This window comes from Larus michahellis, chromosome 1 (assembly GCF_964199755.1).
Source record: "Larus michahellis chromosome 1, bLarMic1.1, whole genome shotgun sequence".
Classification (NCBI taxonomy): domain Eukaryota; kingdom Metazoa; phylum Chordata; class Aves; order Charadriiformes; family Laridae; genus Larus; species Larus michahellis.
The window spans coordinates 84,567,857-84,592,586 of NC_133896.1; the positions used below are offsets into that span (position 1 = coordinate 84,567,857).

General features: G+C 37.3%; 1 protein-coding gene across 1 annotated transcript in view; it reads right to left on the reverse strand.

Annotated features, from left to right (window-relative positions):
- ANO2 (anoctamin 2) overlaps positions 1–24,730 on the reverse strand; it is a 184,287-nt gene that overhangs the window by 68,601 nt on the left and 90,956 nt on the right. Inside the window, exon 14 of the mRNA XM_074572779.1 lies at positions 24,235–24,318. Coding sequence (XP_074428880.1) covers positions 24,235–24,318 — 84 coding nt within the window. The remainder of the gene's footprint in view (positions 1–24,234; positions 24,319–24,730) is intronic.

The window sequence follows — 24,730 nt, forward strand, 5'->3', positions numbered from 1 at the left end:
TGGTTTCTTTCTCTCACCTTGCATCATCCACAGAAAATTATTAGTAAAACAGAAATTAGCTCACAGACTGTTGGAACTCTAGCTCCTTGGACTTCCAGTTCAATACTCAGATTACTACGTGCTCCCCTGAGTTATGGACAAAGGGAAAAGGCTTCTGATGCTTTTCCACATGTGGGCCAAGGGCAACACCATGCTTCTAAATACACATCACTTTGTTCTGAATACGTTCATCCTTTCTACTTTAATAAAGAAAAGCAACACATCAGAAATTAAAATTATGCTTTAACATTCCTTTCCTGACCAGAAAAATCTGGGCGGTGTGTGCTCTGCTTTCTCTATCTTTCTTCCAATTTTGCCAAAGGCTGCTGTCAAAATCTTTGTTACCTTTGTTACTGCAAGAGGCAGCTACTCCAAGTAAAGCACCTAAAATTGTTTTACATTTTCTTTGTGAATATATAACAAAAGAGAATAGAAAATGTCTTTTGGCATTTTGTATGTCATTTTCATGTCAAAACGTGCAATTTAATAATATTCAATTAGTTTTTAAATGCATCAAGGCTTGGGAGGAAATTTGAACTTTTCCAACTTATCATAAGCGTAAGTTTGGTTTGGGTAAGTGCTGAAACTGTAGCTGAATGCTGTTGAATCTGGAGTTAAGAGTTGGTCTGTGCTTCTTGAGTATTGGAAAGCAGTACTGAAAGTGAAAACATATAATTATCATTAGAATAAAAGAAGGTCCTTGGTTTTTGTTCAAAGCTATTTTATCCTGATGGGAAAAAAAAAGAATCATCTTTAGAGCCTATGTATGTATGTTCTTACTCCAACAGAATGGGTGTTTCTGTATATACCTCTAAAGGCAAAACCTGTTTCTCACCCTTGACATTCCATTCCATTCCATCGGTTATAAATTAGGAGAAAGAAATAGTGATTCTCCCCCAAGAACAATGCCATGTGGGAAGAGGCAGGGCAAGATCCTTTGGGATAACAGGGATGGAACATCAAAATAGCAGTTACCTAAAATAGAAACGTCTCAGTGTAAAAGTAACTGCAAGGAGCTGCTCAGTGATACTAGAAATGTCTCTCAGCCCCACAGTTCAGATATGATATTTGCTATGAAAACTTTTGCAAATATATAATTTTGTATAACACAGAGCAGCCAATGATAATTTTCCTCCCAAATGAGGAGACATAGCACAGAGAACACTTTCCAACAGAATTACTCTTTGCAACAGCAGGATCATATCAAAGCATAACCTATTCAGGAGGTCCAGGTGCCCTGTGGAGATCTAGAGCATCCAACCTAATGCTGCAGCCACATAAAGCCATTAGCAATATAAAGGTATCAGCAACATGAGACTTTTTTGTACATATAAAATCAGCAGAAATATATTTCCCTATAAAACAGTGGATCCTCTCACAATGAAGTCAAGGACATGATTTCACGAAACATACAGTTCCTGTCAGTAAAAATGAAAAAAAACCCAACACCTATCATGGTCATCGATCGTATTTTACTGCATTGTGTGACATTAATTGATTTAGAGTATATCATTATATTGCAGAAATGTAGACATATGCCACTATCTATCAAAGTATATACATACTCCTTGACTTCCATCAATGTGACCAAATAAAACAAAACCCACATTTATTTAAAAACAGGTCCTGGCACAAAAAAAATGACGAGGGGCTACCACATAATCAGATAGACTGGGGACTGCGGTCTGCTAGATAAGTGCTCTATTTCTGGTACCAGTAACCGAACATATTTACTGATTTTATAAGAAAACCAGAAAAGCATACCCAAGACACAAAATGAAGCACAGTAGTTATCTAGAAAAATGCATTACAGAATAAACTAGTGCAGGTTTCTGAGGTGACCCCTTCTGTCAGAACTGTTCATATGAATCAAAATTGATGGAATAATCTTGTACCGGAGGAATCACCTCTGCACAGCAGAGTTATCTCTCTGAGAGATTATGCTTCAGAAAGCTGATCCACAAAGTTGTTAGCAACCTGATACTCCTTTCCCTTAGCAATACAGAAAAGTCTGGTTATAAGTGAAGTATTTCAATCTGATACACCTCTCCTTCTACCGTAATTTAATGCATTAAGAAGCAATAATTAAAGTGACAATATTTTCTGACTTTCCAGGATTACTTATGACAGTCTTGTCCCAGTTTAGTAGAGAATTACTGACATACCTGTATTTGGCAAATGCCTGCTAATTGGACCCAAATATAAAATGTATCATTAAAACATACCATGTGAATGGGGAACATCTTTTGTGGAGCTTTGCGTTGGCAACCGCATAACTTGCTAACTTGACTGGATTTTTATCAGTGAAAGATCTAATATGGATAATATCAGTTTAATTAAGAAAAAAGTTTAATTCAAGCTATTAAAATATTCTACTAACAAGAGATAAAAATTTAAAGTCTTTACTGACACTCCCAATAAACAACTCTGAAAATTCAGAATCATGGGGTTTTTTATTTGGTTTTGACTTTTTATAAAGAAAACTCTTCCCCCAGAACATGAAAACTGCAGAACGTAAGGCATAAAGTGTAAAGTTCACATATGAAAGAAGTTGTCATTATTCACTGACAATTTTGGTTTTTTTGGTTTGCTTTCTTTTCTTTTACTGCAACATATGCAGTGGGTCATATTTTTATTTCAGTTACATATATGTAAATTAGAAGGACTTTCAATTAAGCCTTGTGAATTACTCCAAATTTATACTAGTTTAGCAGATATCAAGGTCTTGTTCAGAAATGGTGGCTTGTATGAGTCAGGAAAAGGCTGGCACAATCACAATTCATGGGACAATTACAATTTGCATGCTCATATATTATCTATGATGATAGGAACCTGCAATTTCAGGAAAGCCAGTATATTCCTCACATAATTCTAACCTTCATTACCACTGGAGTTCACGTTCAGTGGAGAACTCTGCAGTGAAATGACCAGTTTTGACAAGCGGAGTGAGGCTAATGGCATGCACAAAATGCTTAAGCAGAAACATAAGTATGTGCCTGAATATGTGCAAAATACAAACTCCATTTGCCAGAAGCAGGGATCTGGAGACAGCATCTAGACTCAGGCCGGCACATGTAGGCCTGCTACAACATCAGGGATAGTCTTAACTTCAAGGAAACAAAGGAGTATTTGAAAAAGAGGACCTTCTGCCAACTCTTTTTCTTAGGCAAGAACCACCCTAAAAGTGCATATCCTCCTCCTACAAACACACACGCACAGATATGCTCGTGCATAAGGACATATGTATGAGTATATATTCCTAAAGGTATCCCAATGGTGTTTAGATATGACAGACAGGCTCTTTTTATTTCAGGCTTTTCATGCACAGTAAAAAAGCATTTCAATGGTGGGGGACTGTTTTTATACTCAGTTTCTCCTGTGATGACTTTCATACTGTAGCATACTAAGTGATTTTGCTCGTAACTTCTACTAGTCAAAGACAGGGTATCTAACACTGTAGGCAGTCGTGATTGGCCAATTATCTGATATGCATTTCCAACAAGAAGGAAAGGTCAAATAGCAGGCCGAGAGCAGGTTTCCAGAAAAGTGGCATCTTTCTTCTTGCTGTTGGCAGAAGCTAATATGAATGAAAACTATTCCTACTCACAAAGCAATCAAGGTTGAACAAATAACTGTCATTTTTAAACTTCTCCTTACCTGATAATGAAAACACAGTAGCCATTTCTATGATAAATTACATATTGCATGAAAGAGCTTTAGGGTATTAAAAGGCTTTCTATAGTTGCAATTTGACCCTAGACAATTTGTTAGGACTTTCATTTGAACAGACAGATCATACTTTTCCTCGACCTGAGCTCTGCCTCTCATGTTTCTATTTCACTCTATATCCCTTCTAAAATCATTGAGTTTACTCCAGCTACTCCAGGCATGGCATAGTATAGAACATTCTTGAATACTTATTACCTGAGGCTCAGCTGACATTGAAATCATCCATGGACCTTAAGGAGATTAAAAGGAAGAGTCTTCCTCAATATTAAATGAAAACTTCCTTCTTATAGAAACTTACAGAAAGGAAAAGTCAGAGTACGTCATGAGTGGAATTCCTCCTATTTTCATCTTCATTTCTCTGCTGTTAAATTCACAATAACACAAGTAAATTACAGCTGTATGAAAGCACACTGTTGTTTCTGAAAAGGACATTTTGAAGTTGCACCTGACTACAGATTTGTCATTTTTTGGCTCATTTATGCCTTGTCTTTCAATCTTCCTATCATCACTCTTAGGTGTAAGCCAAATTCATCTTGTTCTTGCTTCTGCTACAATTATTACATACATCTCCACTTCTCATCCTAAGTTTTATGATTCCCATGGCTATAGCCTCCCCAAGTCCCTATACTTTAAATCACAAAGAAATCCAGAAATTTATTTTCAGTCATGTCTCCAAACAAGCAGAAAAATATTAACAGGTACAAATTTACCGAGCAAGGCTTAAGTGAAATTCCTGTGTGTGCTCACTGCTCATGGAGAACATGGGAACACCTATGTAGCTCCAGGTATTCAAACAGCACCACACCATCTCCTACAGATCACTGTCTTATCAGTAGCATCTTAGCCAGCTGGTCTCCCTTTCAGCCCCCAGTACCTCAAATATTCCACACGTTTACCCTTCTCTTGCAGCCCGCAACACAAGTAACAGACATTCATTAAAATTTAGAAAGGTCTTAACACCTTCTCATGAGCACACAGTGATCGCTTGTCGTGTTATACAAGGTTACCCTACTAGTTCATGCAAGAAAAAGGATTTTATTTCTTTTTACCAGCCAGTACTGGCTGCAGAACAACACAGAGAAAGTAATTACTTCTTTCTAAGGAAAATATGACTAAGGAGAGGTATGCTAGCCAAATCTTAGCAGCAGAATCATGGAGCAACTCTATAAGCCCTACTGCAGATCACCATCAGAGACTACAAGCTCATGTACAGTTTCAGACTCACCAAGATGAACAGACTTTAGTAGTCCAAAAAAGAATGATGCGCAGCTAGAAGGAAAATAGTCTTTCTTCTCTGCCTCAAATAATAAGGTGAATAACAACGTTGCTTACATCCCCCCGTATATCCATAACAGGCAAAATGGAAGCCAGCACAGCATTTGGGAAAAAAGCAGAAACTTTTTTTTTTTTTTAAGAAGATTGGTCCATCTGAGAAGCCTTTTAAGATACAGCAGCCCCAACTGCAACGCACGCATGCCTGCCTGCTTATCAGAAACGTGCTATGCTCAGCTTGCCAGACATGGCAAAAATTAGGCAAAGTGGACAGCGGTAAAAATCAGCTATAATATTTCATAGTCTTCATGTTGTTGTTAGAGAATGTTAATTTTTTAGTCCACTTCAACCAAAAGTTGTTCAATCTCCAATCAGAGGGAGAAATCCACTTCTGTACACAGATTCCTTTGGTATCTCTTTTCATGTTCTCCACAGCAAAAGCAAAACAGCTTTGACACCTGTATTTAAATATTAAATACATGAAAAGAGAGAAACCAACAAATCTGTAGAGTACCGTTCAACTGAAAGAGTGATACTAATTTGTTGGTTTTGGCACTGTAAATACTTAAAACTATGCTCATCTGCACTGTTCTTATTTGTGTCACACCACTCAAAAGTACTGCCAAGATTTGTATGATAGAATACTGGTTTTCCCAGGATAATATAAATTTAAAAAATAATCTAAAAAAGAAATATAAACTCTTGCAGCATATAAATATGGAAGCCAGATTACTATAAGTCCATAAATATATGGCATTTATTTTGCATTGAAATACAAAAAGGATGCACTGAGTGTTCAGAAAAGAGTAAATATACATTAGTAATATTTTTATATTTTGCAAAGCCATATATTCAGCTTTACTGAATGCTAGATCTTCATTCAATTATTCAGCCTTAGAATACAGTATAAACCCAGATTACTTTAAATTTCTGGGGTCCTGACATAGTTTTTAAGCATGAATTGTGCAGCTATACAGTGACAGAATGTCAATGCTACAAACATTATCATGCATTAACACTGCCTAACCTTTCCAACAATAGAATCATCTAAAGGAGATTTCAGTACAGAAATGGAAAACAAGACTCATTATGGCATTAGGCATTACTTGGCTTCTTTTTAGTGTTCACTTGTATGATCTAAATGGAATATGATCTTTACAAACTTGTTCTTAATGTTCACCTAAAGAAAAAGATAATTATGCATTTTAACTCCAAGATAATTCACTGCCAACATATTTTTCACATAAAATCATTGAAGATACAGACATAAATACTAATAAGATCTATTTCGTCCCTTCTTCTTCTGAAAAACTCCACATTCTCAGCAACAGTCTTATAAAGGAAGGCCATTGAGTAAAAAGCTTACTTAACTAACTTGCAAAAGAAAATCTGAAATCAATACATTTGAAATCAAATGCATATTGATTTTGCCATTTTCCTCTTCAAAAATAAACTGGCTAAGTAAATTACATGAAGCTCTCAAATCTTGACACAATCCTTAAGATTCACAGATCTAATTCCTTCTTTATCTGGCCAATTTTACTGCTGTGATTAGTCCCTTGTTACCAAGGTTCTGGTGGTAAAACCATGCCCACACAAAAGCCATTTGAAAATCTTCAAGGTCTTTGCTCATAAGCTATTTTTGATGAAAATCTGTAACAGTTGTAACAGCTGTACAATCACTACTAACAACCAGACTCAGTTAGGTGAAATGAAGCAATACCCCCCCACTTTGATGGACATTGGCTACAGAGTAATTTCTACTAACAATTAAGGTAAAGCCAGTAACTTCTAATATATGGACAATAATGGTTTTAATACCCTGAAAACTCTTTATAAATATCTCATTTTAATCCTGTGATAAATACAGATGCTATGCATCTGCTTTCTTGGATAAAGCTTTCCTTATTGCTCTCTCATGCCAAGACCTTGTCTTGCAAGCTTTCCACTTGTAGCTCTCCCTTTGACTTCAGTAAGGGCTCTGGAGAAAGGAATAGCATAATCAAGCCCTTGATCAAATTTATTAAAATCCTGATGATATACAACCCAATTAAGGAATACCTCTCCATTCCATAAGAGCCTTTTACATTCCCTATAAAACATTTTCTTCCTCACCACATAAAACTTACTCTATGCATTGCCGTCTGTCAGTATGAAGTAGTAGCCTTAGAAATGAAAATGGGGTAATTAAATCTACAAGCTATTGCTGATTTAATAATAAAAAGATAATGCTAATTGGCTGAAGAGCTTTCGAGCAACTTTCAATCATGCTATTACCCACACTGTGAAAACCACAGCAATATTGTGATATGCCAGTTTCTAAAAGTAGGATCTTCCTTATCTCATTTGCCGGTACAGTACTTCCCTCAAGTGGTAAATGTATTTCTGCATGTTTGTAAGTTTCCTGTATGATATCAAAGCTTTCTAGGTTTATCCAACAGTAAAAATGCATACTGTGTTTCCTAACTGTCTCACATTCTGTATTATTATAGAGTCAACATTTTTTTTTCCATGATGCTCTGTGTTGCAACTGTTTTGTTTCAGATGCAAGACCTTTTAATTGTGTTAACCACAATCTTATACAGCGAACATTATCAGCACATCCTTCTTTCAGATATATAGGACACAGTTCAGAGCACAATCTCCCTGGTTCTGTTAAGCTGAACCTCACAAGAGGCAGCTCACCAGTTCTGACATGATCCCTAATTTCATGCTTCAACCCACCTCCTTAACACCTTAATTCAAATCTGGGTGATCTAGCCAGAATTCTACCAGTTTGTGATACAGCTCCATTTCCAGAAAAAACAAAACAAAACAAACCAAACCAACAACAACAAAAAAACCCAAACCAAACAAACCAAACAAAAAAAAACAACCAAAACCACCCGCCCAAAAAACCCCAACAGTTAAGCTGTTAACCGTTAAACTCTGCACAGTTAAAAATTTGAGATTTTCTATATTGATATAGTGTACGCTCTTCTCCATGAGCAATTTCCCTCACCTATCATCTTTTATTTTTCTGTGTTTTCAGCCAGACCACTTCTGCAGCTTTAATTATCAATTGGATATGACTCAAAATGTATTTTCTCTCATGGAGATTATCCTGGGTGAAAGCATACTTAAATGTTTGCACAACCCCATTTACATATCTCTTAAATTTGTTTCCTCTTGTGGGACTGGGTTTTCCACTGATTTATATCCAACTGGACTTGTGTGAGCGGAAAAATACTATGAAAATGGTAGCAATGTGCACTTGCTCTGCCTATGTATACTTGTAAAAATAGAGGTAAAAGACACCAGAAAAGTGTCTTTGTAAGCTTTAGTCATCCAAACAAAGTTCCCTTCAACAGTTCAGAGAGTTTTCTAGAGAGACAACTTATTTTCTCACAATGAACGTAAAACTCTACCAGTAACCTTCATCAGGAATTCTCTATCTGGAATTCCACCTGTAACTTCTATTCAATATAACCTTTAATATATTCACACATGTTACAATTTCTCTATTTCTCTAGAGCTGTTCAGTATTGTAATCTCCCATGCAGCATCACGTCACATTCAGGTAGATGATTCCTCTCAAACTCTGTTTTTTTCTAAATGTTCTGTTTTCCATGTCAGATACCAAATAAGTCAGGAACAATCTACCTATGGTAAAATAATGAATTTTTTCCTTTTCTCTTTTAACTTCTGTGTATTTAACTATTGACAGCTTTAAATTTGTTCTGCACCTGGGAATAATACTCAAACAGTGCTCAGACAATGACGGCAGCCTGCGTAACTCCTTACGCTCTCATGGTATGCATGTTTCTGTCACTGTATCTGTGTGTGTGCGTGAAAAGAGCGTGAAGAGAGAGGTTGTTAATAACTGTACAATACCACTGAGTTTTGACAGAGTTATTACAACTATTTGTTACAGGATTTGTGGCTAGGGACCATGTCATAAAGCTCTTTGAGTTTAGCTTCCTCCTCAGTTGTAGAATTTCAACTGTTAGTAGCCATCCTGTGTTTGCTCCCAATTCATTTTTTCTCACGACCAAGACACAGAATCTGTATATATCCCACAGTATCTGTATAGACAAACTGGGCAGATAGGGACTGGGTAAGCAAACAATAAGGTGGGTGAAAACCAGACTGAATTGCTGGCTCAAAGAGTTGGTATCAGTAGTACAAATTCCAATTCCACTGGCAGCAGTGTCCTTCAAAGGCTGATACTCAGGCAAATACAGTTTAATACATCCATTAATAGCCTGGATATTAGGATTCTTCACAAGTTTGCGGTCTCTAACAAATTGGATAAAGTGATTCACACCCTGAGGAGCAGGGCTGCTATTCAGGAAGACCTCAGCAGACTGGAGTAACGAATCAATAGAAATTCATTAACTTCTGCATTCTCTTCTTTAACTCTATTTTCAAGCTGATAACTGCTCATTTTGAAAATAACAGGACATCTATCCTGGGGCAGTATTTATAAAAACAGCTGTTCACTTTCAGCACTTGCAATTTCTGTCCATCAAGCAAGAGCTGAAAACAAACAAACAAAATTATCTCACATTGGACCCTACAGATTTCCACAGGCTCAGGTGAAGTGTTAATACTTGCTGCTTGCTCCCTATATTATCTACAGTCAAAGAATAGCTCTTCGCACAGTGCTCCCTAGGTTGTCTCTCAAAGGAAGTAATTTTCTTATCTTTTTGTGAGATATCTAAGGCAGAGAGACAATATAGTCTTCCACCCTCCATTTATTTCTGTAGAGAGGAACACTCAGTCCCATAGTTTATCCTCCGTGTATGGCGTCAGTAGACATAACAGAACCCTGAAATAGGGCTGGAAAGGATACATTGCATTGAGGCTGTCCATGAGAGCTTTGAACATTACACTTACCTATAGGCACAGGAGAGCTGACAGTTCATTCCTGGATATATCCCAGTCCCCTCTCCCCAGTGGCTCTGGAGCCTATCAGTGACCTGAGTATGTCTTCACATCATAGGGCCATAATCACTGGCCAGACAAAAGAAAGGCCAAAGCACCCTAAAAATGGTCCTGCTCCAGTTGTTGCCTCTCAGGTCCAAATTTTTGAGAAGAGCTCATTCTTTCAGTCCTTGCAAAAGAAAACTTTAGAGATGCTTTTTGCAAATGCACAGCTGGCCAGATTTTCAAAAGTGCTCAACTCCCAACAGCTTATACTATTCTCAGTGGGAGCTATCGGCTGTTAAGCCCTTTTGAAAACATAGCCATATATAAAATTAAAACAAATTGAATTCAATTTATCCTCTGGCCTGCATTCCTGGCAGCTGTGATTAGAGTGTTATACCTCAAGCTTGTGGATCAATGAGCAGCATCCCTTCCTGAGAACAGCCCAAATGTAGACCCTCTGGGACTGTAAGAGGAATGTGCCATCCTCCACAACAGCCCATCTCTTAGCAGCCACCTCTACTGAATACCTGGGCTCCACCAGCATCAGCACAGTGCAGTGCATCTGGTAGTGACTCTTCCTTATAAAACTGCAGCCAGCTCACTTGGCTGGCTTGGCAGTGAAATGCTTTGGCATGTTGTACGGACTCCAATTATTTTTCAGCTGAAATAGAGCATAATCCTTAGTGACTTTCATTGCACACTGCTAAATTATTCCACCGGTCCGCTCCTAAGGGCTGTTTCACATTTAGCGTGAGTGCATGCACAACAGCACTGTGTCTGTACAAAGCTCCAGGAGGGAAACCTTGCTGTAAACTTGCGACTCTCCAGATTTTCAGGGTAGGCTTGCCAGGGTTCATTGCTTAAGTTTCACCTGGCTGGCTGGGTTTTATTTTGCTTGCCTGAAATTCCTACCTCCTATACTTTCACCAAAAGCCATCCAGGGATTTAAAGCAGGCTCCTAACCTCAATATCGTCATTTTCCCTACCAAACACTTCTGAATGCAGCTGGCCGATTCACTTCCCAATTGAAATGATATTGCATTAGGTATCATATGAAAGATCATAGCTTTCCTTCACAACAGCCAGCACTTTCTCACAATCCCCCGTTAGCTCTGTTGAACAGCCAGGAACCATGAAATGAAGAACTATGCTTCTGCCGCGTACTCTTTTGGGCACACCTTTAAGTGAGCATCAGGTAGAACAGCTGTGTACCACTAACAATTTGAGCACCTAAAGCCTTTCTGCCTTGGATTTCTTCTAGGATGTCACAACTGCTTCTTCATAGACTTTTGTCTATGGAACAATTTGTCTATTTAGACAAATAGAAGTGACTCATCGCATCAGTCCAGCTAACACTGTAGGCAATGCAGCTGCACATGCAATTGAAATGCATTTAAACATCGCATCCCATTACCTTGGTTTTCCTGCAATGATTGCTCCAGAGCTCAGTCATAACTGACTCAAGAGATGGGCAGCAGGCTATTCAGAATTACTGCAGAGCAAGGGTTTAATTTGTGCTTCTAAACCCATCAGAAAACCTTAAAACACTTGACTAATAATTACACAATCTAGCCCTAAATTAAATACAGTACTACACTGAAATTCTCACCTTCTGTGAGACATGGATTTTGAAAACAATATCTCAATTAAGTGTTTATTTGGCCACTAGCAAGAAACAAGAATGTGAATTAGATGTTTGTTGAAAACAGTAATAATGAGCAGATACAATCAGTCAGTCAGTGCTGTTAAAATTTGCCAGAGAATTAAAAGTGCAAATTCTAAAAATTTAAGCCTATACAAACTATATTAAGACTCCTATTTGTACTGAATGGCCACACTAGGATCTAGCAGAGTAGAAGGAATCAATATGTCACTAAATATTCGGTAATGACTTAGGCACAAAAAGCTTTGGTTGAAGGTTAAAAATACTATTGAAATGTTTGGAACTGCAAATAGGTGCACTGAAATTGCAATGGTAGTTTCATTTTTCATCAATGGACAAGCTAGAACTGCATTTAGAAAAGTCTCATTTCTGCTTTCTAGTTTGCGGCCATTATAACCTTTATGAAACAAAAAAGTTGTCTCTCACACTTTCAAAAGACACTGGCAAACACAGGTCAGTAGTAGCCTAGGTTTTAGCAATGGTGAAGTAGGAGTGAAGGTGAACTTATGCTTTCTAAGAATTAGGGAGTAGGAGAAGACTCAGAATATGCATTTTTAAGAAATAATTTTTTTCCACATAGCAGCTTCTACGCTGCTGCCCAATGGATTACATCAAAAAGTACATTAAAGTTGAAAATTTGGACATTCAGATGTTGTGAATTCCAAAATCTATGCAGAAATTCATGACATGAAATTCTGCCCTGAAGAGTTACTGTTTCATATAGCTAGCTATAAGCTACTGAAAATAGGTAAAATTTTACCAACATTAGAAATCACACCTTAAATGAATGGCTAAAATTGAAATTGTGTCATACCACAATGGAAAGAAATTAAATATTCAGAGGAAAACCATATACATTTACTATGAACAGGCTGAAAATTTTATGTTGTCGCTTACAGCTTATATTTGCTTGTTTCTCAATGTACAGGTTATACAATTCCTGGATACAATTTAGTGTTTTTATTTTGAAGACAATAAGTGCTACTCCTAGTTTCCGTGGTTAGTTAATTTTGATCCCACACAAAACCAAAGGAAATGACAGAAACTGTAAACTCTGCTAACCAAACTAATACCAAAATCTATATTTCATATACAGGACGTCTTAGGTCCAGCACATGTTTCATCTTTGCAATCAGTGATGTGTACCTTCTCTATCAACTGCGCTGCTTCATGTCAGCATATCCCTGCATATCAGTTTTTTGTTTACTTTTTATTTAAATCTTACATTTCAATGAGCAGCATGTAAGCAGTCTTCATAACAGTCTTTCCACCAGATCCAAAAGAAACTGTAGTAAGTTTTAACACTCTCTTTCAGTGCTTTCTAAACCAAGACCACGCATCTAACTCTTTCTAAACCAGGTTCAGTAAATGTTTAATGTACATGCATAAGATTTCAGGCATGCATAACTGCCTGTAAAGCAGAGATTTGTGATGTAGAACGGGAGAGGATGAAGGAACACATCATGCACTCATCAATAAAAAAGTAAATAAAAGATGGAAAGGAAGTATTTATCCCTAGTGACTACATTAAAGCCCTACCTTACCAAAAAAACCCAAAAACCCGAAAGCGTGTGGGGAGAGGTGGAGGAGGGGACAGGCAAGGAAAAAATTACAATCTTCATAACATCGGTCACACAAAAAAATAGCTCTTAGACAAATCTCAGTTTTGGCACTGGTAGTCAAGACAATATATGTATATCGTTCTGCTGTTGTGACAATGCATTGTGGCATGGTGACAAAATCAGCTAACAACAATTTTTTTTCAGTGTGGTCTTTTTGTCAGTGTGTTTTTTTTATTTTCTTCTTTACAAAAAACTGTCACAAGGAGATGGGGTGGTAGAATGCTATAGCAAGTTTTATTTGCTCTTCACTACTTACATAACTATGGGTTTTGATCAGTTCAGTCTACATTGCTTTTGACCTTATGTTTCCTAAATGGATGGCAATTAAGTTCGGTAAGTTGTTCATAATTATTCTTTTTCTCAAACACCTGTGATTATTTTTGTTCTCTCATTATATCCTTTTCTGCCCTCAGATTTTAGCGCTGCTTCTAACTCTGCAGCTTAATTGCTCAGGCTGGTAATGCTCCAGCTCCATGCAAACCCATTAAGACCATCTCTTACCATGCAGTACAAACCTAGGAAAATACACTTTTATTTTATAAAAATCCAAATAATTCTTAAATTATGCTTAAATGCACACTTTATTAGTTATTCAATCTTAGCCATTCTGGAGGTTAGACAAAATGGTAATTGCCTACTTACTTTCTTCTACAACTTGTTAAAAAATCTAGTCAAATTTGTGCTTGACTTCATTTTTCTGATTCATTTTTTGTCTCTCTGAATCTGTTGTAGATTTTCCATTTCATAAGGAGAAACTAACCAGCAAAAGTGGTCTTAAAAGTCTGTGATATTTCCTGCCCTGGCACTTAGGTGAAAAGGGGCTTAATTTTCATCAACAGTAATTTTATACTGGAATAAATGGAAGTGGATGAAAACCTGGCTTTTTAATATGGGAGTCTTCTAAATTCTGAAGAACAGAGTGGCAGAACCCGAGCATACTGTGCCTGTTTCCGTAACTGAACAAGCCTGGGGTAGGAATAATTAAGGAACAAATATTTTTGTTATACCATATCCATTGGAAAACAAAATCTGTCAAGAACAGGACTTACCTACATTCTAAAGCTTTAGAACCTCAGACATTTTTAAAATTATCAGATCACCTGTAAAGTTTCCCACATTCCCTACATTAGCTTTCTTCAAGCAAGCTATTCCCAAGCCTATACCACCTTTAGGGAATGAAAGCAGTCATAGAAGTGTCTAAGCCATGCCATCCAAGAGCTTTCATTCCTTTCTGTTGATTTACAATCACCAGCACACAGTGAAATTTGATCTTCCCTCTCTTGTGAAGATTCTCTACTTTTGATTTTAGGTTGCTTTAACATTCAGTTAATCAGAACTGACAACTGAGTCTGCATATGTTAAAGTTTAAGCTTCCACCAAGCTGTCTCTGAACTGAGAACTGATTGTCAGTGACTGTGCCATAAGTAAGGGTGGGATCTCTTCCTCCTTCACCGGCATAGCCACTGTACTTTGCTACACTGTCTGCGCTTACTAAGGAAAAATAGATAGATGGAAAATATAGATAGTGCTGTGAAACTATGAGATGCAAAATGAGGATGGAGAAATAAAGACAAGTATTTGGAGGTGGGGTGGAAGAAAAGAATCTGCAGAAGGAGGAGAATGAGACCAGAAGAGGGGTGATAGGAGCTACGGAAATCAGGAGAAGGACAGAAGGACAGAAGGAAGGAAAGGCTGAAACCAAGCAGTGAGGGAGTTACAGTAGAGGAGAAACAGATGCAAGAACTGTATTCACTGGGTGGACCCAGAATTCTGGGAAAAAAAGGAAAAAATTCACCTGACTAAAGGATGGCTTTTGTAATGCATCAACAGGAAGACAGAACTGAAGCCGTATTTTTGATATAGCATTTCTAAAACAAAGCAGTCTGAGATATTAAATATTTTCAAATATTACAGTAGGTTAATTTTTAAAGATCTATTTGCAATATAAGAAACAAGTATCAACACTTTCAAAATGGTATTTAAGTTGTTTCAAGAAATGAGGTCCAACCTATTTTCCAGGCAGTTAAAATCAATCAGAAAATCAAGAACAGAGCAAGAAAATCTGGTCCAAAAGAAGCTAAACAGAGTGCAACACTTGGTACACTAAGTTGTCTATGCTTTCTCTAAGCCACTGCAATTTGTTATGCAAAGAAAAGATGGCAACTGGTGTCTATGGGTTAGGAAAATTCCAGACTGATGTTCAAAGGACCATCACATTTTAAACCCATCAAGATTAACTTCACTGTGGTTTAGGAGGGAGAGGGATTGGAGGGGAGGGGATTACACAGACCAGTAAGGTGTCCATTTTAAATGAGACCCATTTTAATTGTAAGATTTCAGCTAAATATGGCAATTGAGCAGAAAAAAGATTGCCATAAACTAAAACTGTTCTTGCACTCTCTGGCATCAGACAGCTGTAAAAGCTTTGTAACATCCTCCTTTGATTTTCTGGTTTGTTTTCATGGAACTTTAAGAATAGAAGAAAACCATGCGGAGGGTTGAATTTTGAACAGTCATGCTTACCTACAAAGAAACAGCTAAAGGCACATACATACCACTCCATCACCTTTCAGTGAACTCCCTAACAGAAGAGGAGATGCACTAAAGCTTTCTTTTCACTGTTTAAAAAGGTAATGTTCCATCTTTACTTATATCATTAGCTACATACCGGTCTCTGAGGCCAGAGTTGGAGTATGCCACTGGAAGTTGTTAAATTAGTCCATGCAGCTAAACAAGTTTTACATTTTCACTACATGAACAATAGAGACTGAAAGAAGCAGCAAATCTGGCATCGTGTATTAATAATCAAAAGTCTGCTTTCAGTAAATTCAGTTGTACAATACCCAGATGACATCAACAGGAGAAAAAGTTGACTTGAATAGTCTGGTAAGAATTCAAGTTTATCTAATACATGAAATACAGTGGTGTGAAGAAGCTTCCAAACACAATACCATCTTATCCCTAAATTAAAGTGAATCATGAAAATCAGCAAATCAGCAGATCAGCAAACAGGCATTTTTCAATTAAGCATGGTAATAGCTGCAAAAGTTGAGCAGTTCAAACTGACTTCTTTAGCTCTTTTAAGCCTGAAGTATGTGGAATTTCAATCTTCATGAGATGGATGCCCAAAGGAATTTAATGTAAATGCAGTTTATTTCTTTGAAATTGCAGACAGTATTGCAGTATGCATCAAATAAAAAATTCTTGGCAACCAGCTTAACTGACTGTTGTTTCCACAGCCAATTTGTGTAAATTTTGTCCCAAATCTGGGCTTCTGTTTTGACCTTGGAGACTAATAGCATGAAATTTACCCTATAAATATGTTCAACAGAAGGTAAAAAATACACTCCAAGATACAGGAGTTTGTCACCAGCACACAGGAAAGGGAAAAGGAAAATACGCTATTTTTTCTTAAGTTCAACTATCTGCATTAAATTAAAACCCAGCCAACTTCTGGAGATTTATTTTTCAACCTAAGACTCTGCTGTAACCCTCTAACCTGTTATTATAGTCTTTGAGTGGGTACAATGTGCTAGTAAGTCATCTGCAGTAACTGCAGACTTAAGGACTAATACTTTATTACTTACTCAGGCAGAAGTCCCATTAATTTCAAGAACTGATGAATAGAACCTGTAGGAATGAGTCTTTCTGTTTAGTTTAATAGGAAAGAGACCTGCATCGTCTTTAATGTTGTCAATAAGAAGCTTAGGCCTCAATTCAAGAAACCACTTAATTGCGTCCATATTCAGGACACTGAGGAATGCGCTTAACTTTAATCATATGCTTAAGTCCCAGTGACTTGATTAAACAACGCAAGCTGCAGTACTGCCCTAGAAAGAATGCTTCCTTGAGCCAAAATCTTAATAAGTAACACAAATAAGACCAACAAACAGTAGCCCTGCCTTCTCTTGTTTCTAAGTTCAAAGCTCTCTTCTGAAAAAGACCACTAATTTTTATCTTGGCAGAAAGAGTCTCACGAGCATTAGATACCTTTTTGTTAAAATCCTGGCTCTGATCTGCACTGTTTGGCCTCCAACAGTTGAATAAAAAAGCATGCAGTATTCTGAGTTAAACACCATTTTGAAGTCTAGACAAAACAATGATGATTTATTCCTTTAGAAAAGGTAAGTAGTGATTTCATTTACCTATAACTTTGGAGAAGAGGAATGGAAGTTAGAGGAGCAGGCTGATGTTATGGCAAGGTTGATCTCTATCATCTCTGGAAGGGCACTGAGATCAGGGAAGGTCCCTAACAACTGGAGAAAGAACAGTTTTGTATCCATCTTCAAAGAAAGGATAAAAGGATAATCAAGGAGTCAACCTCTCTTCGGTTTTTGGAAAGTGGTTTTGAAACCCATTTCTGAGCACATACATAAAGAAGAAGTAGGTGATTACGAGCAGTCATTACGGATTTACCAAAGGTGAATCATGCTGCACCAACCTGACTGCATTCTGTGAGAAAATGACTTGACCTGTGGGCAAGAGGAGATTTTTCAGTGTCATGTGCCTTGACTTCGGCAAAATAGAAGTTGGATGGTCTGGCTCAGAGGGTACTAGCTAATGAGTCATACTCTACCTAGAGACCTGTAACAGATGAAGTACTGCTGGGGTCTATACTAGGACTGCCCTATTTAACATCTTTAAAGAAGGACCTGGAGGAGGTGATAGAATGCTTGCTGAAGTTCTCAGGAACAATACAGACTTGCCTTTGAAATGGAAAACTCCTTGCAGTAGTACAGACTCCACTGAGAAGGCCCTTGGTGTCTGTGTAGAGGGCAAGCTGAACTTGAGCCAGGAGTGTGCCCTGACAGCAAAGGCCAACAGCACCTTGGGCTGTATTAACCAGTGCTTAAATAGTGGATCAAGTTAAATGATTACGTCCCCTTCTCAGCACTCAGACTGCATCTAAGATATTGTGTTCGGGTTTAAGACTTTCAGTGGAAAAAACAAATTACTCAACTTATGTGAGTCTAGCCAGAGCCCTGGAGCATTTTGCCCATGAAGAGAGGCTGAGGAATATGGCTTCCTCAGCTTGTTTAAGGAGGTCAAGAAGAGAGAGACAGGCTTTTTACAGTGGTGCACGCACTGAGCATGCACAATGAGCATCAGTTGAAACAAGAGAGCTTCAGGCTGGATAGAATAAGAAGCTTTTACACCATAAGGACATTCAGGCAGTGTCCAGAAAGGTTTTATCATTTATATCCTTGGAGGTTTTCAAGACCCGACTGCATAATACTCTAAGCAAACTGGTTTGATATCATAGCTGACACCCTTTTAGGCAGGAGTTTGGCCTAGATAAAATCCTGAAGGCCTTTGCAACCTGAATTATTCTATTTCTAAGCAATATCTTTCTTCATATCAAGAGTATTGGAAGAGCTACAACTTTCTGAAGGCTGACTGGAATATAATTTTAAATACTGGAGCACTGAACTGTGACTATGCATTGGATTTATTTATTTGATACAAATGAGAAAATCCCACCTCAGGTTTCAAGAGACACAGGGTGCAAGTGCGACATTTTTAGCTGCATTTTTTACACTAGGTCGTACAAAGTTCACCAAATTCCAAGACAACAATAGGGAAGAGGTCTGAATACACATCGTATACCCTATAGTCAAAGAACACACACATCTAAATAAGAACACACTGAAAGACTATGTCAATAGTCTTTTGAAGACAAATTCTGCTTATAAATGCTATGGTATAAAACTAGGGTAACCCAGAACTCAAACAAACATTACAATAATTAGAATTATAACATTTACCCTTCAAATGCAATTTGATCCAATTAGCCAACCAAATATTTGTACAAGAGAATGAGATCTCTCTCTAAGATTATCGTCGTAAGTGTCCTCATTCATCTTCATTCATTCTCCATTTTTTATTTTCAAGAGTTAATGATGAAGAAATAAGTTTAAAAGAAAAAAATAACCAGTTATTACATATTCCTCTTACTATCCTATATGCTTGGAAAGTAAAGCTATTTGTCAAAGTAAAGCAATGAAAAAGGCTGGAAAGGCACTGGACAATTTAAGAAATACTGGATCAAAATTGGTGATTTAATCACATTACTAATAAGGCCCAATAAATGCTAAAAAATTATTTTCTCAATATCAGTGATTAAGGAACTTTGGGTTTATTCACAGTTCTTTCACAGTTCTGATCATACAAATTAGTATTTATGACCAATTATCTTGGTTTCTTCTACAGAGTTAAAGGTAATAAATAAAAAAGGGGGTGGTGTTTTTTTTTTTTCTTTAGTTAATCTTGTCAAGGCCTTGCTTAATAAAGTAGGTGCCAACATCTAATGTGTTTCTCAGACCTTGTGGGAGATTTTCTTATGCAAAACTGGGTAAGGAACCGACTAGTAGCAAGAATTACTATTTTGTGTTTCGCAGTACTGAAATATTTAAAACTTATATATAAAATATTCATCAGCAATGTACAATTCTACTTTATGTTTATCTGTATCATCCTTACACTAGGTCTCTTCCTCTTCAAACCAGCTTGCTTTAATTCAGTTGTTAACTGAAACAATAGTTCGGAAAGAAATGTTTCCATCTTTTGTTTCAATTATCAGCTGAGTTAACAATTTAAATAACTTCTTCTGATGCTTTCTTATTTAAAATGAATTAAAGGCAAGATAGAATTCCAGATTCTATTACTCCCAGGGTTTGCTCCAAGTAAGGACATGAGACAAGAGACGAGCCCTTTTTTCCTATAAAGAAAATTTTCCTTGAGAAATATGTGGAATGAGTTATTCAGTTTCCTGTCAAATAGGAAAGATAAGAATATATGTGATGTTGCATCATGTTTGCCAGATCAGCTGGACTTTTAATGAAAAGGAGTCGGGGCCTGATCCATCTCTCCCAGAAATGACTGGAAGGCTTTCTTTCCATCAGCTCCAGTGAGAGTTGGATCTAGCCCCATCTGCATGTTTTCAGGCATACGACCAATTTTCATTTCCTGACCTGCATGTATTTCCATTGAGAACATTACTACTGCACAGAGAGAGGAACCACTTATCAGAAGATTACAAATATCCAACATGTTTTTTAGTTAACATTCTGCAGATACAGTAACTTTACCCTGTTTGTTAAATATTTCTATTCACATCTTCAATGTTATAGTGCATTAAATAAGAACAACAAAAAAAAAATGAATTTCTCTATTACAAAAATTGCATCTGCCATATTTGCATGAATGTATTATCAGGCACATGCATTCATGCATGCATACATAGGTCTTCTCTGCTGCAAGGGCAAAGAAGACTTACATAAATCAAGAAGCTCTACATTGCAAGACTTTATTTCTGTGACCACGGAGAATCAAATAGTGCTACTGATTACAAGCCTGATTATTGCAGGTTTCCAGAATCAGTCCCTTAGAACTTGTCATTTTTTTAAATTAATGTCATAATTCATAAGGACTGTCTGTTTATGCATTTGCTACCTAACCTGAGGCATTTCATGTAAATGTTTCAACTCCTTTAGCTTTAAATGAATTCTCTTCTGAAACAGTAGAACCTTAGGGTGTTATTGTAAGAGTAATTTCACACCAAGCTTTTGTGAAGTTCACTGAGACCTCACAGTTTCTTTCCCACTCTCAAAATAACCAATAAAATATTTATTAAAACAGTCTGAACCACACAGAGTGATGTAGGCTGAAATTCTGTTCTTTGCTTAGTACAGTAGCATAAATACCCTAAGTGGTATTTGTATGAAAGCTATATTCTATAACACAAACCCCATTGGGCAAGTAATACATTAGATCTGTAATACTTTCTATTGCCATCAAGCAAGTCTCATCAAGCTGATTTGGAATTTGTTGCCTGGGTAGAGTGACTCATATGTTTACTGGCCCTGACAGGTGCTAGGCATCTTCCACACTCATTAAAGTTAATGACTTCAACAGCAGACAGGAAAAACTGTATGTTGAAGTAGTTTTTCTCTTAACAGGTATTCCCAAGTTATCATTTGAGAGTGTATGTAAGTGGTGTTGATTTCCTTCTGCAATCACAAAACCAAACCTCTGTCCCTTCTTTGCAAAAATAACCCATTTAGCTTCACAAGGACTCCTGGTTGGAGTAAGGCAAGAAAAAGAAATATTGCACTGTACACAGAGCTTTCTACATAAAAGCTCAGTTTCTTGCCATAAAACTAGTCACATCCTCACCGGAACAGAGGAATTAAAATACTGGAAACAAGCCAGTAATTTTATAGAAATATATGCCTTTAAGTAAACTCTAAATCAGTACTCTCACAATAGCCGCAGCTTTGGCATCATTTCTATCCCAACAAGCCACAGCTGCTGAACTGGAGACTTCTGACTTCATATTAGATAAGTAACGAGAAGTTTTAGGCAGTGGTGCCAGAGCCTGTCCTTTGATATCAACATAGCACACTACAGTTGTTGACCAGCTACACTCAGAAGATACGCCTTTAAATTACACTAGTTAGCTAAAAATATTCAGGCGAGAACTTCACAGAGATTTATGCCATGACATTAGACTATCAACCGAGATAGGGTGAGACTGAGACCTCACAGGCATCTATGTATTCATACAAAACCAAGAAATTAGGACTGAATCTGTAACTACAGAGAGACCTCTACTTTGATGTCTGTCCAGACACTAGATCTGCACTATTAATATGACAAAATCCTGTACCCTGGCTTCCACCCAACAAGACAGAAGTACTGAGCCAGAGACCCCACAGAAACCTGTGCCTTAATATTAACCTGCCATGCAGGTCTTGCAATGAGTATAGCACACAGCCATCTGAAGGAGGAAAAAGAAAAGATTAAAAACTCTTAAATACTCATCACTTTTAATGTCTAACTTTTCAGGATCTTCCAAAGCAAAATGTAATGGTACATTTCCACTGTTACATTAAACATAACAGTTCAATTAAAGAACTGGCCTTTTTCCTCTTCAACAGGTCTCACACAAACATTTCTTACCCTTATGATATCATAAGACATTGAGGTGCAAACCACTGAACAATACATCTTTGAAACCCAAACTAATGTGCTGTTTGCCGCAAAGAATTTGAGGGAAATAAAAAAAGAGGATTGCAACACAATTAGTAAGCAAAATGTTGACTAATGGAAAACTGTTCAGAATTTGGGAATATATTTCAGTAATTTGGGGAGAGATGGTAGTCAGTAAGTTGGCAGGATGAATGCATTTATTAGAAATTTACCTTAATCAACCCAAATGAAATGTTCTGTGATATGAATAATTGCTTCCTATGAGTAACTGATGGCAAATGTCAAAGTACTTTATTTTTTAATGATGTTTAGAAAAGAGATTGAGATGACTCTGGGAAACTTTTCCAGAAAATACTTAAATTACTCAATTAATGAATTTTTTTTTTTTCAAGATTACTTCAGAATTAAATATTACTAAAAATCAGGAGGTTTGCAGTTCAAAATGCCTACATCAATTTCCAAAATAGGATTTTTGTCTCCTATAAGGACATTGGAGAAAGTCTGCATACAGGCACCCCAAAAAGTTGAAGGAAATGTTTTCTTTCTGAGTGCTATTTTTCCATCCACATTGACACAAAAAGTAATTGCAGAAAAAGTATTCCAGGAAAGCCTTTCCCTTCTTGATGTCTGAAAGGAATTCTTCTCATTTTTACAGTGCTGGATCTTTACATAGTTTCTCATTTTCCACCTACACTCTTAGCAGTTTTCATTGCTTTCTCTTACCCTAATTTCTAATTTATAACGCTGTAATTTCTGTGTCTCATTAAAGCAACATAATCATCTAACACTGCGTCATGGCTATGAAAGTATATTATTCTACAGCATCAATCGCTGACTTGTTTTCAGATTTCACTTACTTTAAGTCAGAAAAAGCTGAACAGCAGCAGCTGCTTTATCCGCCTTTTACAGTCTTTGATCCCTCACTTAGAAGGCCTAGAGAACTGTTTAATGTGTAAGGGAAGACCTCCCCATGTTGCTATGTGAGAGTCCCTGCTCATATTGGGCAAGATCCAAAGCCCATTAAAGTAATTAAGAATCTTTCCATTGTCTTCTGTGGAGTTCAGTTGGGCCCAACAGGTGAGAGGCGGTCTCACTGAGATGAAAGATTCACTGGAAACGCTTTACAATCTTGATGGTGATCAGCCGATGAAAGGGATTCTTATGAATTTCTTATGAATTCTTATGAAATTCTTTCATAAGCTGCAAGGCTAAATTTGCTGGACCAAACCTGAAAGCAGGAGTATTCTCCACTTCAGGTACTGGTTCTCAGTTTTAAAACAAATTAAACTGCTTCCTTCTACCTGGAAACTGGACATGGGTTTGGAGTGCTCTGGCTTTGCTGGCGCATGTGGCATGCAGGAGATAAGCAATGATTAAGCAAGCCTAATGGACAAAGTCTACAGGGACTTATGACTGCTTAGGAAATAGACCTCAATCAGCATTTTACAAAAGGGGATTGGGAAAAAAAGTGCTGGTTTTAGGTTTGAAGTAGCCATAGAAAGCCTAAACACACTTCAATCTAAAATTTATATACCATTCATTATTTTTCCATTTATATTGGAAATGTTATCAAAATTTTACAACTGTGTAACTGTGACATGACTAAAGATGCCAATGTTACCTATACAAATGAAATCACTTTAATAAAAGCTGTTTTATTTATTGTCCACAAAGTACTGAAATTCGAGGTCACTGCTATAAGAATCCCTGAGGTGATTATCTTACTAATCATTCGTCACTCTACAGATTAGATCCCGAACCACCTGTCAACCATATTCCTATGCATATTGCTTTACTTTGCAGGGCTAGCAAAGTGGTGACACCAAAGCCTTTCAATGGCACTGCAGGGCTGCATAACACCAGACCCCGAGCAAGCAATTGACAAGGCTGATTAAGAGTACCAAAAATTACCTTTTGCAAACTATCCATCAGAGACAGACAAAAAGATAATCACAATATAATGAAACACAAATCCAATGTGAGTGAAAAGAGTAAACTGCATCTTACTTCATTTGAATTTTCTGTCGTGATGCTTTTATTTTTCAGCTTTTTCTCCAGCAGTTTGGTTTCATACTCTGGTCTGGGATGCTCCTGAAAAAAGAAAAAAAAAAAACAACCATATGTGTGATTATGATTAAGAGAAACGAAAAAAATAATCTGGTCATTTATGCATGATCCAAGCCATCAAGATAATTCAACAGCACAGCACTTTACAGATTAGGGGGATCCCTGCCTAGAGGTATGGGATACATTATGGGGTACAGGGGAAGAGCATTTAGGGATCGCATGTCATGTGATGCTTAAGGGAGGAACCAAATGTGGAGAAGGGAGGGATCTATGACACTTGGGGAGGACCTATAGGAAAACAGAGGACTAAGGGGATATAAAGGGCCGGTCACATGAAATAGTTTGCTGGTCTGTATGGGGGTGTGACCACCAGCAACTGGAGCAAGTGCAAGACTGAGTATGTAAGCACTAGTGAAGATCAAGCTGGAGTAGCTGG